Below are 23,866 nucleotides of genomic sequence, written 5' to 3'. Positions count from 1 at the left end.
GAGGACACTGCCTGCAGGTCCACAGCCTCACCCCCTGATCTCTTAGTTCTCCTTGGCCCTCACCCTCCTTATCCAACCTTCTTTCTAGAGTGAAATGTTAAGAAGCAGTTTGAGACAAGACCCCTCCTCTTCCAGGCTGCTGGCGCCCATAATAGACCCACTTTCCTCACATCAGCACCTGTCCGTCTAGTTTTGGCACTCGAATCTCCCCAGCTCCTCCCGGGACACAAGGGCCAGATGACTGCCCCGTGCTGCCTGGGTGGGCACAGCATTTCAGCAGGTGGAGGTGACGAGCTCCCCATGTGCACAAGGAGGGCAACGCTGGTCCTTTTGCTCAAGCCACACGGTCCAGACTCCTAGGGTTCTTTGCCCCCAGTCCTTCCAGAAAATAGAGGGCCCCTTAAAGTCACTACGGGGTGTACCAACGGCCCGCTCCTCAGGACTGAAACCGCCTCATGGCTGCATTAGCCGTCACCGATCCTGGTCTTACAATAATGGGGTTGCTCCCTCCCTGAGATGCAGTGCTCCAAGTTGCCCAGGTGGACTAATCTGCACAAATTCCAAATGCCAGATGTTACATGGGCTTCCTTTTCTATCTCTGTTGCCGTGGATTGGAGACCCTGCTGGGTTGAGACCCAACACTCCCAGGGGGAGGGAGCTCCCTGCCACAATGTCCCTTGGACTTGCCGGTTGCTGCACCTGTGGGAGGGGGCTAACCTTCTCCTTCTCTCCTCCCAACTTCTTCCAGGCATCTCTTTGTAAAGTTTCAGAGCAGCTACACTTCAGCTGGTCTTCAAGTTGATTGCTCCACAATTTAGCTGCAAGTTCACTCTGGGCTAGGAGCAAGTGGGTGGAGCTTCCAGCTACTCTGCCTTGTCTTGGAATCTCTTTGGGCTTTCTTATCAGCTAAAGCTCCTCTAACATGAAATCCAATCTCTTACAAAGATGGACTTTGTGTTCATTTGTATTCTGCCACTTGGAAGGACAGGAGCCCAGGAAACAGTGACATCCTATGGGTGATGTTGCTGTCCTATGTAACTGACCTGGTCATGTTGAATGTTCATGAAACAGAATTCAGCATCTTGCCTGTCTGCACCACTAACAGGGATGTGGGTCTTCTCAGGAGAGAAAACAAAGGTAGATGGGGCTCTGAGCCTGTGAGAGGGGAGAGGAAACCGCAGATCCTGGAAGGAAACACTGTCACCAATGTTTTCCTGTCCTGCAGATGTGGGGCCCCGCTGAGATGCACCCAGGTTCTTGTACAGGAGGCGCCTGGCCTGTGATCCTGTGTCATCCATGCACAGTAATATGTGGCTGTGTCCGCAGGGCTCATGCTGGTCATTGTGAGAACCACCTGGCTTTTGGAGGTGTCCTTGGAGATGGTGAGCCTGCTCCTCAGAGATGGGTTGGAATGCTTATCATCATTGCACCAAACATTTGAGAGCCACTCTAGCATTTTTCCAGGGAACTGATGAATCCATCCAACACCCACACCTGCAGTGCCCAGTGAGAACCCAGAGAAGGAGCAGGTCAGTGTGAGGGTCTGGAAGGGTCTCAACAGCCCAGGGCCAGACTCCTGCAGGATGGCCTGAGACAGAGCCCCTTTGGAGAAAGGACAAGAAGGGGTGAAGCCACGTGAGGAGGTGAGCAGGAGTCTTTTCATCCCCAACTGGAGCACTCACAAGAAAGGATGATCAGCAGCAGGAGAGTGTACCACAGCCTGTCCATGGTGAGCACAGGAGTCACTGCCCTGGGCCCAGTGCTCGGTTCTTCAACCCAGCGAGGGTGGGGCTGGGTGGGATTTGCATTCGCTCCCGTGGTCTTGACCCCATGGGAACTCAGGGCCCTGCAGTAGGGGAGTGAGTCTCTGCTGGAGGAGCCATGAGACCTGAGTTGTGGGCTCCACAACTGCTCTTCCCAGTGACACCCTCAACCAGGACCAGGACCCTCAGGGAACAAAGCCCTCAGAAGGGCCCTGCACTATGGAGGAGACAACATCCTCTGCTGGGAGCTCATCCAGAGCCCCTTGCCCTGTGGGTCTTGTCTTAGAGGGGTTGGCCTAGAGGACTGGACAGAGTGTGAGCCTGAGTGAGAGCAGCAGCCCATTTCTCCTCCATCCCAGCCTCCCCAAGATTGGGAGAGTGAGGGCGGGGTGTAAAGATGAGTGAGGTCGATGGACAGGTCACCTGTGCTCACTGTGTGAACAAGTGCGTGCTCACAACAGCGTCGGCCCTGCGCGGCAGACCACTGTGATACCCCAGGGGCCCGGAGCCCTGTCAGGGTGCCCAGTCAGCCCGGCTGACACAACGATGAAATCTCCAGGCAGCTGGTGGGGACAGACGCAGGGAGCAGCTGACAGCACTGGTGATGATCCCCTTTCCTGTGGTCCCTGAGACCTATACTACATGGAATAACGTGCAGAAAGTGGGCATTTCTAGACCATTACAGTGCGTTGCATGCACATCCACGGTGGCCATCCTGAGCTCCATGGTTTGTGCGAGTTAGTCCTTCTGCAGTTTTTGCATTAAATAAGGTGATCCCTTAATTTGCAGTGTTGTTGTGAGACCACAGTTCTGCCATGATTGCATTTGTGGTTTACATGAGGCCTCTCTGGTGACTTTGGGTGGAAAGCATGACTGAGGGCCATTGCAATTACATTACTGCACATCCCGTACCCTTGGAGTCAAAGGGGAGACTGGAAGAGGCCGGCAAATAGGCTGAGAGTGACCTGTCAACTGTGGATGCACTGCGTTGCCCTCTTGCAGAGGAGCCCAGCAACAAAACTCCTATGTCCTGGGCTCAACTCATGTTGCAGAGTCTTGGAAAGGGTAAGATGAGCCTTCATTTGGATATGCACTCAATTTATGTAAATAAGACATTGCTGTCAAGGTAAAAAGATAATTAAATGTAACATGGTGAGTTTCACAAATGAAACTGTTTGATATTATGCAAAGTTGGAGTGATGATAGATATAAAGCAAAATGCCACACCCTGCAACTTGCCACCCCCACATACGCACACACACACAGACATATGCACAGACCCATGCAAGGTCATTCAGGTGTGCACTGCAGCTCCTGCTGTGTCCAAGGAATGTAGTGGGTCATATGCAACGGCGCAAAAGAAACCCAGATGCATATTAAACTCTCCTGCAAAAGAAAGACTTCATTTAACTATTGTAATGAAATAGAAGTCCATTGTAAGTTCATGTCCTGTGTGAACAGAGATCATTTTACTTCTTCCTTTCTGATTTGGATGCATTTTATTTAGCTTTCTACCAAAGGGATCTGGGTAGGACTTCCTGTACTATGAGGAATGCAAGTGGTGAGAGTGATTGTCTTTGTCTTGCTCCTGATTTTGGAGAAATTATTCCACTTTTTTCATCACTGAGAATGATATTATCTGTAGGCTTCTATACACAGTCTTTATTATATGAAGCAGTTCCCTTCAACTTTTAGTGTGTCAAATGTATTTCTTCTCAGGAAAGTGTGTTACATTTTGTCAACTTTTTCCTGCATTATGACCACATGATGTAGTACGGGCAGTGTCAGCAACAAATGGTGTTGAGTTCACTGAAAATCCACATACAGAGAATAAATGAAAGCCTATCATATAGCATATAGAAACATTAACTCAAAATGGATTAGAGATCTGAATATAAGACCTAAAATTATAAAATACTTAATATAAAAGAGAAAACTTGATGGCATTGGATTTGTCAATAATTTATTTTATAGGATACAAAGACACAATAAACAAGAAGAACTGGAGATAAATTGACTTACATTAAAGTCAACATCAGCCTTGGCTGGTATGGCTCAGTGTTTTGAGCACTGGCCTGCGAACTGAAGGGTTGCCAGTTCAATTTTCAGTCAGGGCACAGGCCTGGGCAAGTAGGGGGCATGTGAGGGGCAACCACACATTGATGTTTCTCTCCTTCTCTTTCTCCCTCCCTTCTCCTGTCTAAAAATAAAATAAATAAAATCTTTAAAAAAATAAACTCAACATTATATGTGCATAAAAAGAATACAGTCAACGAAGTGAAAGGCAACTGATGCAATGGGGAAAATATTTGCAAGTCATATATCTGCTCATGCATTAACATCCAGAATATAATTAGAACTTTTACAAATCAACATCAAAATACAAATGAACCAACAAAAGAAATACCTGTCAAACATAAACGAGAGATTAGAAAGGGTGGTGAGGACATGCAGTCAATGGAACCCTCTGCACTATCAGTGGGAGTGCGAATTGGTACAGCTGCTACAAAAAAGCAATATGGAATTTCTTCAAAAATTTAAAAACAGAACTACCTTATGGCTCAGAAATTCCACCTCTGGGTATGCCTCCAAAGGAAACAAAATCACCATATCAAAGACTTAGCTGTAGTTTCATGTTTATGGTAGCATGATATACAACAGCTGAGACATGGATAAAGTATACATAATGGGATATTGTTCACCGTGAAGAGAAGAAAATCCTGCCATTAGTGACAACATAAGTAGCCTTGTGGTCATAATGGTAGACAAAGTAAGTGACACACAGAAAAACAAATTCTGTGTGATCTAACTTGTATATGACTCCTAAAAAAATCATTAAAAAGATCATATTTGTGTTGCCAGAGGTGGGGTTTGGGCTGTGGGAGAATTGGATGTTGATGAGATAAAGGTGTAAACTTCCAGGTGCAGGATAAGCGAGCCCTGGGCATGTAATTGGCAGCGTGATGACTAGATTTAACACTGCTGTACGCTAAGTGTGGGTGTTACTAAAGAGAGGAGATCCTAAAGTTCTCATCACAAAGAAACCCGCATTTCCCTTTTTTTCTTCTATTTTCTTTTCTTCTCTTCCCTTTTGTTTCCTCACATCTATACGAAATGATGGACGTTAATTGTATTTCTGTGGCAATCATTTCACAAGAGATGTGAGTCCAGTCATTACGCTGTGTACCTCACCCTTACTCAGGGCTGAATGATCACACTTCTATACAATTGAAAGGAAAGTGGGGCAAAAAGTGAAACAAGCATTTCTCAAAGTTGACATACAGATGGGCAACACACATCTGAAAATGATCAACATTAGTGATAATTACGCACCCACTATGCAAAACCATACAGATGTTTGTAAAAATTTAAAATAGGAGTGTCATATGGTACATCAATTTGAATCCTAGGTGTATATCTACTGTAATTTCAAAGAGATGGTTAAACAGCCAAATGTTACATAACATTAAAAAAGAGAAAATCTGTCAGGTGCTTCAGCATGGATGGACCTTGAGGATTTTATGATGAGAGAAATAAGACCGTCACAAAAGAGACAGCCCTGTATGACTCCACTGCTTCAAAGTGTCTATCTAGAGTTGTCAGGTGTATTGAAACAGGAAGTAGAATTGTGAGTGCCAGAGCTGGGAGGAAGCGGAAGTTGATTCATGTGTATAAAGTGTTAGATTTGCAAGATGAAAAGTTCTTCACCGTTTTGTATGTCAAAGTAAATACAGTTAACATTATTGAAGTGTACGCTTCAGATAGCTAAGATGACATCTTTTGTATTTTCTATCACAATGAACAATTAAAACATATATAAAACTAGATTTCACAATTTTTTTGTTGTTCCTGTCATATCTAGTTTGTGAGTCCTGGCCACACTCTGTAACAGGTTAGTCCCATCTCGGGCACCACCAGTGCCCTGCATTTACAGTGCACTGGGGTGAGGTTTCTGTTTCTGTCCTCATTTGTCTTCTCTCCTTTGCTAAGAGAAGCAGAGAATGGAGCGGAGAGGGAGGGATACGTGGGCCCACCAGGCAGAACACAAAGTTCTGCCTCATCTCCCCTCCCTTGTATGCTCATCCTGGACATTTCTTTCCAAATTTTCTCCCTATTTCTGTTAAAATTATTTAATTGTGTACTTCCCTAACTTTATAAAGACTATTAGGAAACAGAGTTATAGGTTAAAATTCAAGTTCAGCCTTCTGAATTGTTGTTATAGAAGTAAAGTACTTTTGTACTGCGGCATAGGAGTTGGAGGTGTGTTTGCTCTGGTATTACCTGGTGATTAAAGGGAGTTGGTATAACCTTTTTGAAGAAACTCTTAAAATCATTGAGTGAAAAGTACAACATTGCTCATAACTTCACTTTTCCATTACAGATCTACTTATTTATTCTCAGTATCATATCAATTCCAAACACATGAGTTTATTTATAATAATTGGTACTGCAGGAGAGAAACATAAAGCAAATGCTAGTAAAGGTCATGGGTTAAGTACTTGTTGTTGCAATTGTAGCAGGAGAACCATCTGTCCTGGGCATTTTGTGGACTGGGCATTAACGTGGGGAAAACACCCTGAGATATTTCAGAGGAAACATTGTGCAATGACATGAACAGTTTTGTATCACAACACATGTGTGAATGTGTGTCTTTTTCAAAAATAGTATGAGGGCAGCAGCCATCTTGCTCAGGCAGACCACTCCCCTGAGTGGCAGCAGCCTGAGAGGAAACAATAGCCCCACCAGGAGGGACTCTGCCCTGCCCTGTGGTGCCTAATCCTGACTGCTGAGTGAAGAATGACTAGATTAATGACTGAAAGAGACAGCCACCGACAGTAGATTCCTGCAAGTCTCAAACAGACTGCCTAAGGTCAGACAGCATCAACATTTCACATCATCAGGGGAAGATCCAGAAAGAAAAAAAAAAAAAAAACCCTGGTAAATGCTAGAGGCTACAGAGACGAACTCCACTGTGGTCTCTTCCATGACTTGCGAAAATTTCTTTACTACATAGCTTTTTAACATCTCATTTTCGGTCCATCAAATTTGTGCATATTAAGTCATTAGATTTTATACTAATAGTTTATTTGTCTCATTTCTTATAATAGTCTTAATCTCTTTACAGTCTTATTAATACTGGTTCGTTTGCTGTTGATAGTGGGACTGCAGGAGGGAGATATTTTTGCAGATGTGGGTTTGTTTCCTGGGCTTTGTGGTTTTGTTCTGGCACCACCTGCACAAAAACACACAAGTCTTGGTGGGCAGAGTGACCCTTAGGCAATCAGCTGGAGGGAAGGACCCACCAAAGGACCACCAAACAACAATCAAAACCCAATTACCTCCAGAGAACCAACATAAAGGGCATAAAAGGCATCCAAAGAGCAGCAAGTTCAGGAGATCAAGGAGACTGCACCACTGACTCTCACAGGTCTCCTACCATAGAAGTTCATACCATAAAGTCTTGAAGTCAAAATGCATCAATTTAGGAAGCAGAAGCAAAAGGAAAAAAAAGAAAAAAAAGAGTCTTACAAACAATGGGAAGACAAAGAAACAACCCTCAATCAAAAGGAAAGGAGGAATCTTCAGAAAGAGTGCTAAATGAAACGGAAGCAAGTAAACTATCAAATATTGAGTTCAAAACAATGGTTCTAAGGGAGCTCAATGAACTCAGTGAGAATTACCAAAAACTACAGGGAAACTATGAGGAACTTATTGCAAACTATATCAGCATGAAAAAGGACATAGGAACTATCAACAAGAACTAAGAGGAAATTAAGAATATAATTTCTGAATTGAAGAACACAGAAGAGGGAATCAAAAGCTGGCTAGATGAAGCAGAGGACTGAATCAGTGAGCTGGAGGACAAGGTAGAAAAAACTCCCAGAAAGAGGAAGAAAATGAAAAAAGATTCTAAAAGAATGAAGAGGGGTTAAGAGAAATGCAGGGTAACATGAGACATAATAATATCCATATAACAGGGATACCAGAAGGAGAAGATGAGAAAGGGATAGAAAACCTGTTTGAAGAACTAATGATGGGGAACTTCCTTAATTTGATGGGAGAAAAAGTCATACAAGTCCAGGAAGCACAGAGGGTTCCAATGAAGAAGAACCCAATGAAGCCCACTCCAAGACACATCATAATTAAAATGACAAATTTCAAAGACAAAGAGAGGATCCTAAAGGCAGCAAAGGGGAAACAGGAAGTAACATACAAGGAAGTCCCAATGAGGCTAGAAGCTGGCTTCTCAACAGAAACACTGCAAGCCAGAAGGGAATGGCAGGAAATATTCCAAGTAATGAAGAGCAAAGTCTGGAACCCAGCAAGGTTCTCAATTAAAATGGAAGGCAAAATAAGGAATTTTCCAGATAAAAGATGGCTAAAAGAATACACCTCCACCAAACCAGCACTGGAAGAGACGCTAAAGGGACTGCTGTAAGAAAAGGAAGAGAAACAGTGAGAGAGAAGGGAATACAGGTACAAAGTGAAAAATGAGTAAGTCCTTATCAATGATAACATTAAATGTAAATGGATTAAATGCTCTAATCAAAAGACATAGGGTAGCTAAATGGATAAGAAAATATGACCTACACATATGCTGCCAACAAGAGACCCACCTCAGAACAAAATACCTACACACACTGAAAGTAAAGGGTTGGAAAATAATGTTCCAAGTGAATGGAAAGAAGAAAAAGCCAGGGTAGCAATACATATACCAGACAAAATAGACTTCAAAACGAAGGCCACATAAAGAGACTTTGAAGGACACTTCATAATTCTCAAAGGAAGACTCTAATAAGAAGACATAAACTTATATGCACCCAGCAAAGGAGTATGTGTGTGTATGTATGTATGTGTGTGTGCGCGCGCATATATATATATATATATATATATATATATATATATATATATATATTTATGGAAATTCTTGGAAGACGTCAGGAATGATATAGACAGAAACACACTTGTACTAGGGGATTTTAACATCCCACTGTCATCAATGGATAGATCTTTCAAACAAAATATCAAGAATGTTGTGGCATTGAAAAATGCCCTAGATCAAATGGACTTAACTGATATCTATAGACCCTTTCATCCCAAATAAGCAAAATACATGCTACTTCAAATGCACATAGAACATTTTCAAAGATAGGCCACATGATAGGAACAAAGCAAGCCTCAACAAATTCAAGAGAATTGAAATGGCATCAAGCATTTACTTGGACCACAAGGGCTTGAAACTAGAAACCAACCTCAAGGAAAAAACTAAAAAATATTGATACTCAAGAGATTGATAGCATTCTATTAAACAATGAATGAGTCAATGATGAGATCAAAGAAGAAATCAAAAAGTTTCTGGAGACAAATGAAAATAAACATACAACAGTCCAAACCCTATGGAACACAGTGAAGAAAGTCCTCAGAGGGAAGTTCGTGGCAATACAGGGCCTACCTAAAAAAGATAGAAATATTTCAAATAAACAGTCTAATCCTACATCTACAAAAACTGGAGAAACCACAACAAACAAAACCCAGAGTGAGTAGAAGGAAGAAAATAATGAAGACCAGAGCAGAATCGAATGACACAGAGATTCAAAGAACAAAGGATCAATAAATCCAGGAGACGGTTCTTTGAAATGATAAAGAAAATTGACAAACCTTTAACTAGACTCATCAGGAAAAAATAAAAGGAGAAGAGCCCCCCCACCCCCAAATCAGAACTGATAGAGGAGAAATTACAACTGATACCACAGAAATACAAAGGATTGTAAGAAATTACTATGAACAATTATATGCCAAGAAATTTCAAAACCTGGGTTAAATGGACACATTTCTAGAAAAAATATATTCTTCCAAAACTGAGTCAAGAAGAAGCAGAAAGTCTGAACTGACCAAAACAGTGGGTGAAATTAAAGCAGTAATCAAAAAACTGGCACACCAAAGCCATGGATGGGATGGTTTCACAGGAGAATATTAAAAAACATTTAAGGAAGAGCTAACCTCAGTCCTTCTCAGACTATTCCAAAAATTCCTAGAAAAGGGAAGACTCCCAAACTCTTTTTATGAGGCCAGTATTGTCCTAATCCCAAAACCAGATAAAGATGCAACAAAGAAAGAAAACTACAGGCCAATATTGCTGATGAACATACATGCTAAAAACCTTAACAAAATATTGACAATCTGCATCCAGCAATACATTAAAAAGATCATCCACCATGATCAAGTGGGATTCATCCCAGAGATGCAAGGATGGTTCAATATCCACAAATCAATAAACATAATACATCACATAAACAAAAGGAAAGATAGAAATCACATGATCATATCAATAGTTTAGGAAAAAACATTGATAAGGTACAGCACCCATTTATGAAAAGAACACTCAGCAAAGTGTAAGTAAGGAGGCATACCTGAATATAATAAAGGTCATATATGAAAAACCTACAGCCAACATCATACTCAATGGGCAAAAACTAAAATCTTTCCCACTAAGATTGGGAACAAGACAAGGATTTCCATTTTTACCACTTCTATTCAACATAGTATTGGAAGTCCTAGCCACAGCAGTCAGACAAGAAAAAGAAATAAAAGGCATCACAATTGGAAAGGAGGAAGTAAAACTGTTTTGGTTTGCAGATGACATGATAGTGTCAATAGAAAACCCTATAGTCTCCACCAAAAAAACTACTTGACCTAATAAGTGAATTTGACAATACAGGGGAATACAAAGTCAATATTCAGAAATAAAAGGCATTTTTATACACCAACAATGAAATATCAGAATCAGAAATCTAGGGAAAAAAATCCCATTTGCTATAGCAACAAGAAAAACAAAGTACCTAGGAAAAAACTGAACCAAGGAGGTAAATGAGCTATACTCAGAAAACTACACAACGCTGAAGAAAGTAATTAAGGAAGACAGAAATAAATGGAAGCACATATCATGTTCATGGATTGCAGAATTAACATAAAAATGTCCATACTACCCAATACAATTTATAGATTCAACGCAATCCCTATTAAAATACCAATGACGAGAGGAGAGAAGATGGCGGAGGAATGAATGGGAGTCACGCTGACCTCCCAAGATCAAGCTAGAATTGCGACTAAATAGTGGAGTAATCACCTGGAAAACAATGGAACGATAGTGGGAAGAGGAGCTTTGGAGCCGCGGACAGACAGTGGATTCGACTCTCACACATCCCAACGCGTGAGAAGTGCAGTGGAGGCTCGAGAGGGTGGGCTGGGTCCCCACGGGCACTAGCATCAGAGGGACATTGAAACAGCCAGTTAGCTTCCCCCGAGAACGGGGTCTGAATCATAAACAGGGACCCCTAAACTACAACAGCTAAAACCAAGAAAATACAGACAAAACACAACCCCGAAAAGCTTAGGGGCGCTCTCTGCCAGAGACAGGTGGCTGGGGATGCAAAGAGACATTTAAGGGGCCAACGCAAAAATTGCAGTGGCAGCCACCCTCCCTGATCTCTGGGTAGAGGCAGCAGCAGGGTGGGCTGGTGCCTGGGAAAACCCTGGTGAAGAAAACTTTGTGAAGAGAACTGACACGGTGGCCGGTGGAGCCCAGGTGATAATGCACCTCCCACTCTGCAGCTACCATCTCGATCAGGCATAAGGGAATCAATTAACCTGCCTTTTGTGCACTCCACACACAGTTTGTGCATGTGAGCTGGGGGACTGAGTGCAGACTGGCTGGGAGAGCCTTGAGGAGAGACTGGAGATGGAGGCGTTGGGGAAAGAAGGGGAGGAGGAACCGGGGAGTCCTGACTCCTTCCCCGTTCTGTAGTCTCCATTGTGGGCTGGAAAGGCGCAACCCTAAAGAGGCAGAAGTGGGGCGCGCATGAACCAGACTGCCTGCGATTGAAAGGCGGGCCACACAGGTGGTGGATCCTTGGCCGAAGGGGTCACAGAACTGCCCAGAAACCCCTGAGGAGAGACTAGAAACGGAGGCGTTGGGGAAAGAACGGGAGGAGGAACCGGGGAATCCCGACTCCTTCTCCTTGCTGTAGTCTCCATTGCGCGGGAAGAGGCCACACCCCCAAAGAGCCAAAAGCCGAAAAGCACACATAAACACCCCAAAAACACCCAGTGCAGGCACGCACACTTGTGCTGAGTGACCAGCGAGGGTTGGCGAGCGTGTGTGTGACCTGTGCAGGCTGGTGAACGCTTGCACCGGCCGGCAAGGCCTCCCATAGATTGGCACACATACGGCCTGCGAGGTAGTGCACAGAGCGGCAAGGGCAGGCGTAAATTGACCCGCCCACCCGCGATTGCGGAGCGGCCCACAAAATTAGTAGATCTGCAGCCATAGGGGTCACAGAGCTGCCCAGAGTCCCTGGAGGAGAGACCGGAGACAGAATTAACCGGAGAGACCTGGAGCTGACTTCCTCCCATTTCCATAGTCCCCATTTGGCGAAGGCAAGCAACGCACCCAAAGAGCCAAAAGCGGGGAAAACACACAATAGAAAGCCCTAAACTGACCAGTGCCGGGTAGCTCGTCGGCCAGGGGGGGGCAGATGAATTGCACGAGGTCGCGAATAAGCCCCCTGGTCTGGGGCAAGCACAAGCCAGCCCAGGCAGGCGGGGGATCCTGCCGCGCCAGGAGCGCGCTCAAGGAGCCGGCCTGAGAGTGCAGAGAGATCCCAAAAAATAGCCCAGCGCTGACCGAAGGGGTCACAGAGCTGCCCAAAGCAGGAGTCAGACACAGACAGTAGACTCCTGGAAGGCTCAAACAAATGACCCAAGGTCATATAGGGTCAACAACTGACATCATCAGAGGCAGGCCCAGAAAGAAAACTAAAGGACAAAAATACTTAACAGACTCTCATAAAAATGGGAAGAAAAAGAAGTTCCCCCCAAATGAGTGGAAAAGGGGACTCCCCACAGAGAGAGCTAAATGAAATAGAGGCAAGGGAACTATCAGATACTGAATTCAAAACAATGGCTCTAGGGAAGCTCAATGAGCTCAGCCAGCTCAAAGATAACTATGAGAAACTGCAGAGAAACTATCAGGATCTTACAGCAAACTATATCAGCCTGGAAAAGGACATAGAAACTATCAAGAAGACACAAGAGGATATGAAGAATACCATTTCTGAATGGAAGAACACAGTAGAAGGAATCCAAAGCAGGCTGGATGAAGCCAAGGATCGAATCAGTGAGATGGAGGATAAGGTAGAAAGAAGCTCCCAGAAAGATCAAGAAATGGAAAAACGACTCAAAAAGAATGAAGAGGCATTTAGGGAAATGCAGGACAACCTGAAACGCAATAATATCCACATAATAGGGATACCAGAAGAAGAAGAAGAGGAGCAAGGGATAGAGAACCTCCTCGAAAAAGTAATGATGGAAAATTTCCCTAATTTGAGGAGAGAAAGGCTCTCGTGGATCCAGGAGGCACAGAGGACCCCACTCAAGAGGGACTCAAAGAGGTCCACTCCAAGACACATCATCATTAAAATGGGAAATGTCAAAGACAAAGAGAGAATCCTCAAGGCAGCAAGGGAGAAGGAGAAAGTAACATACAAGGGGGCCCCAATACTCCTAGGAGCTGACTTCTCAACAGAAACACTATAAGCCAGAAGGGAATGGCAACAAATATTCCAAGTCATGAAGAACAAGGGCCTACAGCCAAGGCTGCTCTACCCAGCAAGGCTCTCCGTTAAAATAGAAGGGGAAATACGGAGTTTCCCAGATAAGAGAAGGCTAAAAGAATACATCTCTACCAAACCAGCACTCCACGATATGCTAAGGGGACTGGTTTAAGCAGATGAAGGAAAAGAATGAGAGGAACACAGGTACAAAGAGAAAAGATAAGTAAGTTTCTATCAGTAATATCTCTCAATGTGAATAGACTAAATGCCCCAATCAAAAGACACAGGGTAGCTGAATGGATAAGAAAACATGACCCATACATATGCTGCCTACAAGAGACCCACCTCAGAGCAAGAGACCTACACAGATTGAAAGTAAAGGGATGGAAAAAAATATTCCAAGCAAATGGGCATGAGAAAAAGGCCGGGGTTGCCATACTTCTATCAGACAAAGTAGATTTCAAAACAAAGGCCATAAAAGGAGACCCAGAGGGGCACTTTATAATATTTAAAGGAAGAATCTATCAAGAAGACATGAACATTGTAAACTTATATGCTCCCAATATAGGAGCCCCCAAGTTTATAAGGAAATTTTTGGATGACTTCAAAAAAAGATATAGACAGCAACATACTGATAGTAGGGTATTTCAACACCCCACTGTCAAAAATGGACAGATCTTCCAAGTAAAACATTAATAAACATATTGTGACGATGAATGACACACTGAATCAAAGAGACTTAACTGACATATATAGAACCTTACATTCCAAAGAAGAAAAATACACGTTCTTTTCAAATGTTCATGGCAGTTTTTCAAAGATAGACCACATGATAGGACACAAAGCAAACCTCAGCAAATTCAGGAAAATTGAAATAATACCAAACTTTTTCTCGGACCACAAGGGCTTGAAACTGGAAATCAATCTCTAAGAGAAACTTCAAAAACTTGCAAACTCATGGAGCCTAAACAGTAGACTATTAAACAATGAATGGGTCAATAATGAGATAAGAGAAGAAATCAAAAAATTTCTGGAAACAAATGAAAATGAACAGACAACAGTCCAAAACCTATGGGACACAGCAAAGGCAGTCCTGAGAGGGAAGTTCACAGCAATACAGGCTTACCTAAAAAAGATAGAAACATTTCAAATAAAAGACCCGACACTACAACTTCAAGAACTGGAGAAACAACAACAACTAAATCCCAGAGCAAGTAGAAGTAAGGAAATAGTCAAGATTAGAGGAGAACTGAATGACGTAGAGATGAAAAGAACAATTCAGAAGATCAACCAATCCAGAAGCTGGTTCTTTGAAAAGATAAATAAAATTGACAAGCCTTTAAGTAGACTCATCAAGAAAAAAAGGGCGAGGACCCAAATTAATAATATCAGAAATGAAAGAGGAGAAATAACAACGGATACCACAGAAATACAAAGGATCGTCAGAAACTACTATGAACAATTATATGCCAAGAAATTTGAAAATCTTGATGAAATGGAGAAATTTTTAGAAAAGTATAATCTTCCAACACTGAAGGAGGAAGAAACAGAAAGCTTGAACAGACTGATAACAGCTGGGGAAATTGAAGCAGTCATCAAGAAACTCCCAGCACATAAAAGCCCAGGGCCGGACGGTTTCACAGGAGAATTTTACAAAACATTTAAGGAAGAGCTAACCCCTGTCCTTCTCAGACTATTCCCAAAAATCCAAGAGGAGGGAAGACTCCCAGACTCTTTCTATGAGGCCAGCATCACCGTGATCCCAAAACCAGATAAAGACCCTACAAAGAAAGAAAACTACAGGCCAATTTCACTGATGAACATAGACGCTAAAATCCTCAACAAAATATTGGCAAACCGCATCCAGCAATACATTTAAAAGATTATCCACCACGATCAAGTGGGATTCATCCCAGGCATGCAGGGATGGTTCAATATACACAAATCAGTAAACGTGATGCATCACATAAATAAAAGACAAAAAGCACATGATCATCTCGATAGATGCAGAAAAAGCATTTGATAAGGTACAGCACCCATTTATGATCAAAACACTCAGCAAAATGGGAATAAATGGGGCATCCCTCAATGTAATAAAGGCCATATATGAAAAACATACAGCCAATATCATACTCAATGGGCAAAAACTGAAAGCTTTCCCACTAAGATCAGGAACATGCCAAGGATGTCTGCTCTCACCGCTTCTTTTCAACATCGTATTGGAAGTCCTAGCCACAGCCGTCAGACAAGAAAAAGAAATAAAAGGCATCCAAATAGGAAAGGAGGAAGTAAAGCTATCATTCTTTGCAGATGACATGATAGTATACATAGAGAACCCTGTAGACTCTACCAAAAAACTCCTCAACCTAATAAGTGAATTTGGCAAAACAGCAGGATACAAAGTCAACATTCAGAAATCAAAGGCATTTTTGTACACCAGCAATGCAATAGAAGAAGAAGAAATCAGAAAAAAAAATACCATTCAATATAGCAAGAAGAAAAATAAAGTACCTAGGCATAGATATAACCAAAGACGTAAAAGACCTGTATGCAGAAAACTATACAACATTGAAAAAAGAAATTAAGGAAGACACAAATAAATGGAAGCATATACTGTGCTCATGGATTGGAAGAATTAATATCATCAAAATGTCCATACTACCCAAAGCAATTTATAGATTCAATGCAATCCCTATTAAGATACCAATGACATATTTCACAGAAATAGAACAGACATTTCAAAAATCTATATGGAAGCATAAACAATCCCGAATAGCCTCAGCAATTTTGAGAAAGAAAAACAAAGTAGGAGGGATCACAATACCAGACATCAAACTCTACTACAAAGCCACTATACTCAAAACAATATGGTACTGGCACAAGAACAGACCCATAGACCAGTGGAACAGAATAGAAAGCCCAGAAATAAGCCCAGGTCTATATGGGCATCTAATATTTGACAAAGGGGGCAGAACCATTAAATGGAGCAATAATAGCCTCTTCAACAAATGGTGTTGGGAGAGCTGGACGGCTACATGCAAAAAATTGAAATTGGATCATCAGCTGACACCATACACACAAAAAAACTCAAGATAGATAAAAGACTTAAATAGAAGTCCCAACACCATAAAAGTCCTAGAGGAGAACATTGGCAGGAAACTCTCAGATATGCCATGCAGCAATTTTTTTCACTGATATGTCTCCTAAAGCAAGGGACATAAAGGAAAGAATAAACAAGTGGGACCTCATCAAAATAAGAAGCTTCTGCATGGCTAAAGAAAACATCAGCAAAATGAAAAGGGAGCCAACCATATGGGAAAATATATTTGCTAATGATACATCAGATAGAGGTTTGATCTCCAAGATATATAAAGAACTCACTCAACTCCACTCCAAGAAGACAAACGATTCAGTCAAAAAATGAGCAAAGGACCTAGGCAGATGCTTTTCCAAGGAAGAGATACAGAGAGCCCAGAGGCATTTGAAAGGATGCTCAGCATCACTAGCCATCAGAGAAATGCAGATCAAAACCACCATGAGGTACCACCTCACACCGGTCAGAATGGCCATCATAAACAGATCAACAAACAACAGGTGCTGGCGAGGCTGTGGAGAAAAGGGAACCCTAGTACACCGTTGGTGGGAGTGCAGACTGGGGGAGCCATTGTGGAAAGCAGCGTGGAATTTCCTCAAAAAGCTGAAAATGGAACTGCCTTTTGATCCAGTGATTCACCTGCTGGGACTATACCCTAAGAATATCAAAATGCCAATACAAAAGAACCTATGCACCCCAATGTTCATAGCAGCACAATTGACAATGGCCAAGTGTTGGAAGCAACCTAAATGTCCATCAGGAGATGATTGGATCAAAAAGTTATGGTACATTTACACAATGGAATACTACGCAGCAGAAATAAAAAAAGAACTACTAAACTTCACGACAGCATGGATGGAACTGGAGAGCATTATGCTAAGCGAAATAAGCCAGGGGGTGAAAGACAAATACTATATGATCTCACCTATAAGTCGAACCTAACCAATGATACAAAGATGCAAGGAAAATAAGACCAGCAACACTGAAAGGAAAAGAAATCAACAGAGACAAGAGGGAAGGAGGGAGCGGGGGTGCTGGGAAAAGGAAGGGAAGGGGAAAGTCAAAGAACATGTAGCAAGGACTCATGGACAAAACCAAAGGGGAAGAGCTGGGGAAGGAGGGAGGGGGCAAGGGAAAGTGGTGGGGGGTTGGCAGAGACAAATGTATTTGAAAAAATAAATTAAAATAAAATTAAAAAAATGCCAATGACATATTTCACAGATACAGAACAAACATTTCAAAAATTTATATGGAATTATGAATGACCCCAAATAGCTGCAGCAATTTTGAGAAAGAAGAACAAAGTTGGAGAGATGACAATATCTGACATAAAACTACATTATAAGGCCATGTATTCAAAAGAGTCTGGTACTGGCATAAGACATATAGATCAATGGAACAGTTAGAGAGCCCAAAAATTATACCATGTTTCTGTGGTCAATTAATATTCAACAAATGGGGCAGAAGCATAAAATGGAGTAAAAGTAGCCTCTTCAACAAATTGTGTTAGGAGATCTGGACAGCTACATGCAATTAAGTGAAACTCAACCACTAACTTACACAATAGAGAAAAATAAACTGAAGGTGGATAAAAGACTTAAATAGTAAGTCGCAGCTTAAGTCACAACACCATAAAAGTCCTAAAGGAGAACATAGGCAGGAAACTCTCAGATATCCCACAGAGCAATATCTTCACCAATATGTCCGCTAGAGCACGGGACATAAAGGAAATAGAATAAACAAGTGGGACCTCATCAAAATAAGAAGTTTTTGCATGGCTAAAGGAAACATCAGCAAAATGAAGAGGAGACCAACCATATGGGAAAATAAATTTGCCAATGATACCTCAGACAAGGATTTGATATCCAAAATACATGAAGAACTCACATGACTCCACTTCTGGAAGGCAAACAATCCAATTAAAAAATGGGCAAAGAACCTGAACACTTCTTCAAGGGGGACACACAGAGAGGCCAGAGACATTTGAAAGGATGCTCAGCATCATTAGTCATCAGAGAAATGTAAATTGAAACCACATTGAGATACCACATCACACCAGTCAGAATGGCCACCGTACACAAATCAACAAACAAGTGCTGAAGAGGTTGTGGAGAAAAGGGAACCCTAGTACATTGTTGGTGGGAATGCAGGCTGGTGCAGCCACTGTGGAAAACACTATGGAATTTCCTCAAAAAACTAAAAATGGAACTGCCTTTTGACCCCACAAATCCATTGCTGGGATTTTACCCTAAGAATCCTGAATCACCAATTCAAAAGAACCCACGCACCCCACTGTTCATAACAGCCAATTTACAATAGCCAAGTGCTGGAAACAACCTAAGTGCCCATCAATAAACAAGTGGATCAAAAAACTGTGGTACATTTACAGAATGGAATGTTATGCAGCACAAAGAAAGAAAGAGCTACTATATTTTGCGACAGCATGGATGGAACTGGAGAGCATTAATATGCTAAGTGAAATAAGCCAGGTGGTGAAAGACAAAACCATATGCTCTCACCTATAAGTCAAACCTAATCAACAAAACCAACAAGCAAGAAAAATATAACCAGCAACATTGAAATAAAAAGCAAACTGACAGTAACCAGAGGGAAGGAGGGAGGTGGGTAACAGGGAAAGAATGGGAAGGGTCAAATCAAGGAACATGTGAAAAGGACCCGTGGACGCCACCGAAGGGGGAAAGCACTGCTGGCTGGTGGTTGTCGTGGGGCAGGGGAAAGTTGTGGCATGAAAGTGTGCTTGAACAACAAAAAACAAGTGAAAAAAAAAACACAAAGGACATTTGTACTTCACTTTGTTCTTTTGCCTTGAGATGAGAGGAGATATTCTCCTTACACAAGTGTTCCTGCGGTTTGGTAGTAGCAAGAGAACTTGTAGTGTTTTCTTTTAGATGATGATGAAAATATACTCTGGCAATTAAAAAAATGAGTATGAGACTGTATGTGGCTGTGTGTGTATCTCTGTGTGTTGTCATTGTGTGTGTGACTGCATGTGACAGTGTGTAGCCTTGTGTGTGACTGTGTGCATGACTGCGGTGTGACTCTGTGTTGATTGTGTATGTTCTGGTCAAGTACTAACAGGATGGGGTGGGCGCTGGCCACTCTTACACTAGCAGGTATGTTCACCCTGTGCATATTTTGTTATGTACTGAAGAGCTCAACATGAAATTTATTTAAAATTGTAACAAAGTCTCTGTTTCTTTCTAGAAGAGGTTTCAATTAAACATGTGCCCCTCTGACGATCTTCACCATGGACAGGGCTGTTGGACATCAGAGCCAGGAAGTCAGGGTCCCCTGGGCTGCTCCTAGGATCCAACATGTTCCCAGTGCAGGTACCACCAATACTGAACATGGAAACCCTTGCACGCAGGAGGAAATCTTGAAGGACAATGAGGCACATCCCAGTCCTTAGGATCCGGTGTCCCTACTGTGGTGTCAGGACTGCTTCCTGTGGAGAGAGGGGCTCCTTCTAAGGACAGATGTGGGGAACCCTGTGTTTGGAGCACTGAGCTGACAGCCCTTTCTGGGATGATGTGGACCCCGAGATGGTGAGGTCCACCAGCCCTGAGCCTGGTCAGGCCTGTCAGCAGGGGGAGGGCCCGTGGGACCTGGGACCGGGATGGGGCAGGGCGCACGGAGAGTCAGACGCTGTGTGCAGCCATGTCCGCCTGAGAGAGGGTCACAGAGCTACACACAGCAAATCACCAGCAAGATGCCTGTGGAGCTCAGACTCATGTGCAAGAAGGTAAAAAGACACCAAGAAAGGAATGTATACTAAGATGTATTATTGGACATATTTTTAGCAGCTGAGCAGTTTGTTGAAAATTAGGAAATGTTGTAAACGAACATTAAGCCTTTGCTCTTCCCTAAAAGTCATGCCAGTAATAAGAATATGAAAACACTTAGAAACACACATAAAATTATGCAAATATGAAGGTACATAGCACAAACATTCACGAACACACAAAATTGCATGTGCAGGTAAAGCACACAGTAACACATGCCCACATTGATGCACACTAACTGACACACTAACACACAGAGTAACAGATGCACACATACACACATGAATGGGAGGAAGGTCTTTGTGAAGGAGTTTTCTGAACAAGGAGAGGAATTACAGGGAGATTCAAGAACACTTCCCAGCCTCTCTCTGCACCTGCTCACCAGATGGGCCCCAGGCATCCAGTGTCCTGAGCAACCCCCGCCCCCTCCAGATGGACTTTGGTGTCTGGGGAGGCACTGTATCGCTCTGTGTGTGTGGTGCAGTGACCTAGGGCTGTGCCCTTGGTGGTCACAGGGCTCAGCTGCAGGGAGAGCTGGATCCAGGATGTGTCCCAGGGTCAAGGTTCTGCTCTGTAAGGAAAGTTGGGGTGAGCACTACCCCCGGCTCCCATGCACCCCATCCTGGCAGCCCCTTTCTGTGGCTCACCAGTCTTGAGCCTGACTCTTGCAGCTCACCTGGGAACAAGGGGGACACTTTGAGTAAGGGATGCCTTGCCTTTCAGCCTCTTTACATGCATGATCTGAGGCCCTCAGTAGTCAGTCTCCATCAAGGAGGAGGTCCCCAAGCATGTTGTGCCCACGATGCACTCTTGTCCATGGGGTCACACCCAGCGGGCAGAGAGGGAAACACAGGCTTTCCAGTGGCTGCGCTCGCTGTGGGCCCGGTTCTTATTGACGTGTGGGGAGATCCTTCATCGGTGAGCTGCAGGAGACTCAGAAGAGACTAAAGCATACATGTGCACACTCACCACACATAGTCACACACACATGTGCCAGCAAGTCAACACATGTGCACACACATGCACACACATACTCCCCCACACGACCTCAAGCACCTCAAGGAGGAAGCCTGTCCCCAGGTTCCTGAGGTGCAGCTGACTCCCACATACTCAGGGAGCCAGGATGGCTGAACCCGGACATTCAACAACATCCAGATTCCTGCTGCTGGGACCAGAGAGCGTTCGCTTTTGTGACAGGAGTCTGCAGACATGATGAGTCAGGGGCGGCTGAGGTACAGGGGTTGACGTGGGGAGATTACCCTGAATTCTTTTGTTGGGACATAAATGGGACCATGTGTCGTTTTCAAAAGGAAACTAAAGAAAATCAGAGTAACAATACTGTGATTGTAGAAACGTATGTTTGGGTGTGTTCCCACACCCGCCCAGTTAATGAGGGGCAAGAGGCGAATGTGTGGCAGGGAGGACAGAGGCCTGAGAGGTGGAGGTCCTGGGGGACGATCGCGACCCCTGTGGGGCCGGGTGTGACTGTCAGAGGGAAGGACCCGTGTGGGGACACTGTGTACGTTGGGGGTCAGAGGGCCTGAGCTCAGCAGACGGGGGCGCGGGCGGGGCTGGACGCCTCTGTGGGAAGCGTTTGCGCCACGGGGAGGTGAGAGCACTCAGGGTGGTGCGTTGCCAAGGAAGGACAAGGACACACGGGACCCTCATGAAAGAAAGGCCCCAGGCGCGGGGTGGAACCTCCTCTGCAGGCAGGCAGACAGGGTCACTTCTTCCTCTGCTGGCTGCAGTGAGAATGCGGGGAATCAGAACCACGAAGAAGGAGGAAGTGGCCCTGGATGCAGCTGAGGGAGTGGAGAGGAAATCCCTGCCTCCACGGGGAAGCCCCTTCCTTCCCCGCCAGGCCCACACCTGCCCGTGCAGATTTTCTCCGTGGTCTGTGGGACCTGAGCGCCCCCGGCAGCCGCGCCCTCCTCTCTCCCCCAGAGGGGTTTCTGCCTGTGCGCACCCTGACTTCCGCTCACTGTGTGTCTCGCACAGTAATACACGGCCGTGTCCTCAGCTCTCAGGCTTCTCAGCTCCATGTAGGCTGTGCTCGTGGACTTGTCTGCGGTTATGGTGATTCTGCCCTGGACCTTCTGTGCGTAGTTTGTGTTACCATAGTCAGGGTAAACCATCCCTATCCACTCGAGCCCTTGTCCCGGGGCCTTTCGCACCCAGTGCACGAAGGAGCTGCTGAGGGTGTATCCAGAAAACTTGCAGGGGACCTTCACTGAGGCCCCCGGCTTCCTCACCTCAGCCTCAGACTGCACCAGTTGCAACTCTGAGTGGACACCTGTGGAGAGAAGGCAGAAGTGTGTGGAAATGTCCCTTGACTGTCCCTGACCCCTCATCAACCCAGGGACTGGGGAGCCTCTCACCTGCAGCAACTGCCACCAGGAAGAGGGCTCTCCAGCTCCAGCCCATGGTGAGGCTCCGAGCGTCAGACTCCTGCTGCGGAGGCTGTGGCTGTGGGCAGAGCTGTCAGGACTCGGACAGACCCACATTTCACCTCGACTGCCTCTGCTCATTTGCATACTCAGGAGGCAGAGCATTTCATAGCTGATTATTTGACTCCACCTGGGAGAGGGTGGAGGACGCAGAGGCCATGCTCAGTGGGGGACTCAGGGGTCAAGTCCAAATCAGTGTTTATGGACATGTGTCCCCGGCCAGGTCCCTGAGCTCTGTGCTGACATAGCTCCTCCAACTGAGGGAAAAGCCCCCACAGGACATGCTCCACATTGTGATCCCACCTTTGAGTGACACAGAGACCACCTGGACCAGGGCTGGCCTTGACTCCTGCATGTCCTCTTGCTGGGCCAGTGTGTCTCCCAAATTCTGCCCCCGGTGAGTTAATAAAAGCCTCCCTGACCCAGCTCCTTATAATTCAGATATAAAGAAGCCCTAGAAATACCTGCACTGACTGTGGTTCACAGGTTTTACTGAGTTTGTTAAATTCTCTGATGGAATGGGATATTACAGTCACCTCATGTCCAATTTATTTTAGATGTTTTTTGAGAAGAGGAAGAGCCAGGCCCTCAGAAGAAATCCCTCCCCAGCTCCCTCTGCACCTGCTGCTGGGGCAGCAGCCCTGAGATCGCGGGTCCCGCATGTCCCTTGTTGCACAGCCGGTGCCCTGCAGGGGAGGGTCCTGTCTGGGTCACAGGGCATGGACCTCTCATGGCTGTACATTGACTTTAGGGTGCTGCCTCAGGGACACCATGTGCTTTGACATCTCTGGACACAGAAAACTTGCCGTACTAAACCACAGTGACTCTGTGGGGAGCCCTGTTACCAGTGCTCTATGAGCCACCAGGGAACCCCTTCCCTGGAGCTTCCAGATGCACTGACTCAGCTGACACCCCTGAGTCCAGAAGCTCTTGGGGGCTTTGGGGGTTTCTGATGTCCTGCAGTTCCTCTGCTTGCAGGTCCCATCTCAGTTTCCCCGCATGTGGCCCTAGTCCCACTGCACGTCTGCTGCTCAATAAATCACCCTCCCACACACACATACACTGTGATGATTTCCATGGTAATGACCTCAGGCCTCCCTTCTCCCCTGTTCCTAGCACATGGGCAGGGCCCCCCCATAGGTTCTAG

The 23,866-nt window shown here is 44.5% G+C and overlaps 1 gene segment (V, D, J or C); it reads right to left on the bottom strand.

Annotated features, from left to right (window-relative positions):
* Positions 1-22,696, bottom strand: part of LOC129080277 (immunoglobulin heavy variable 1-69-like) — a 30,910-nt gene extending 8,214 nt beyond the window's left edge. Inside the window, 2 exon segments of the V gene segment in view lie at positions 22,269-22,565; positions 22,651-22,696. Coding sequence covers positions 22,269-22,565; positions 22,651-22,696 — 343 coding nt within the window.
* Positions 22,697-23,866: the final 1,170 nt, after the last annotated feature.

The sequence above is a fragment of the Pteronotus mesoamericanus genome, unplaced genomic scaffold (assembly GCF_021234165.1).
Source record: "Pteronotus mesoamericanus isolate MK-2021 breed Mesoamerican mustached bat unplaced genomic scaffold, CSHL_Meso_final contig_87, whole genome shotgun sequence".
In the NCBI taxonomy this organism is placed as follows: Eukaryota; Metazoa; Chordata; class Mammalia; order Chiroptera; family Mormoopidae; genus Pteronotus; species Pteronotus mesoamericanus.
This window is presented reverse-complemented; position numbering and strand designations above follow the sequence as displayed.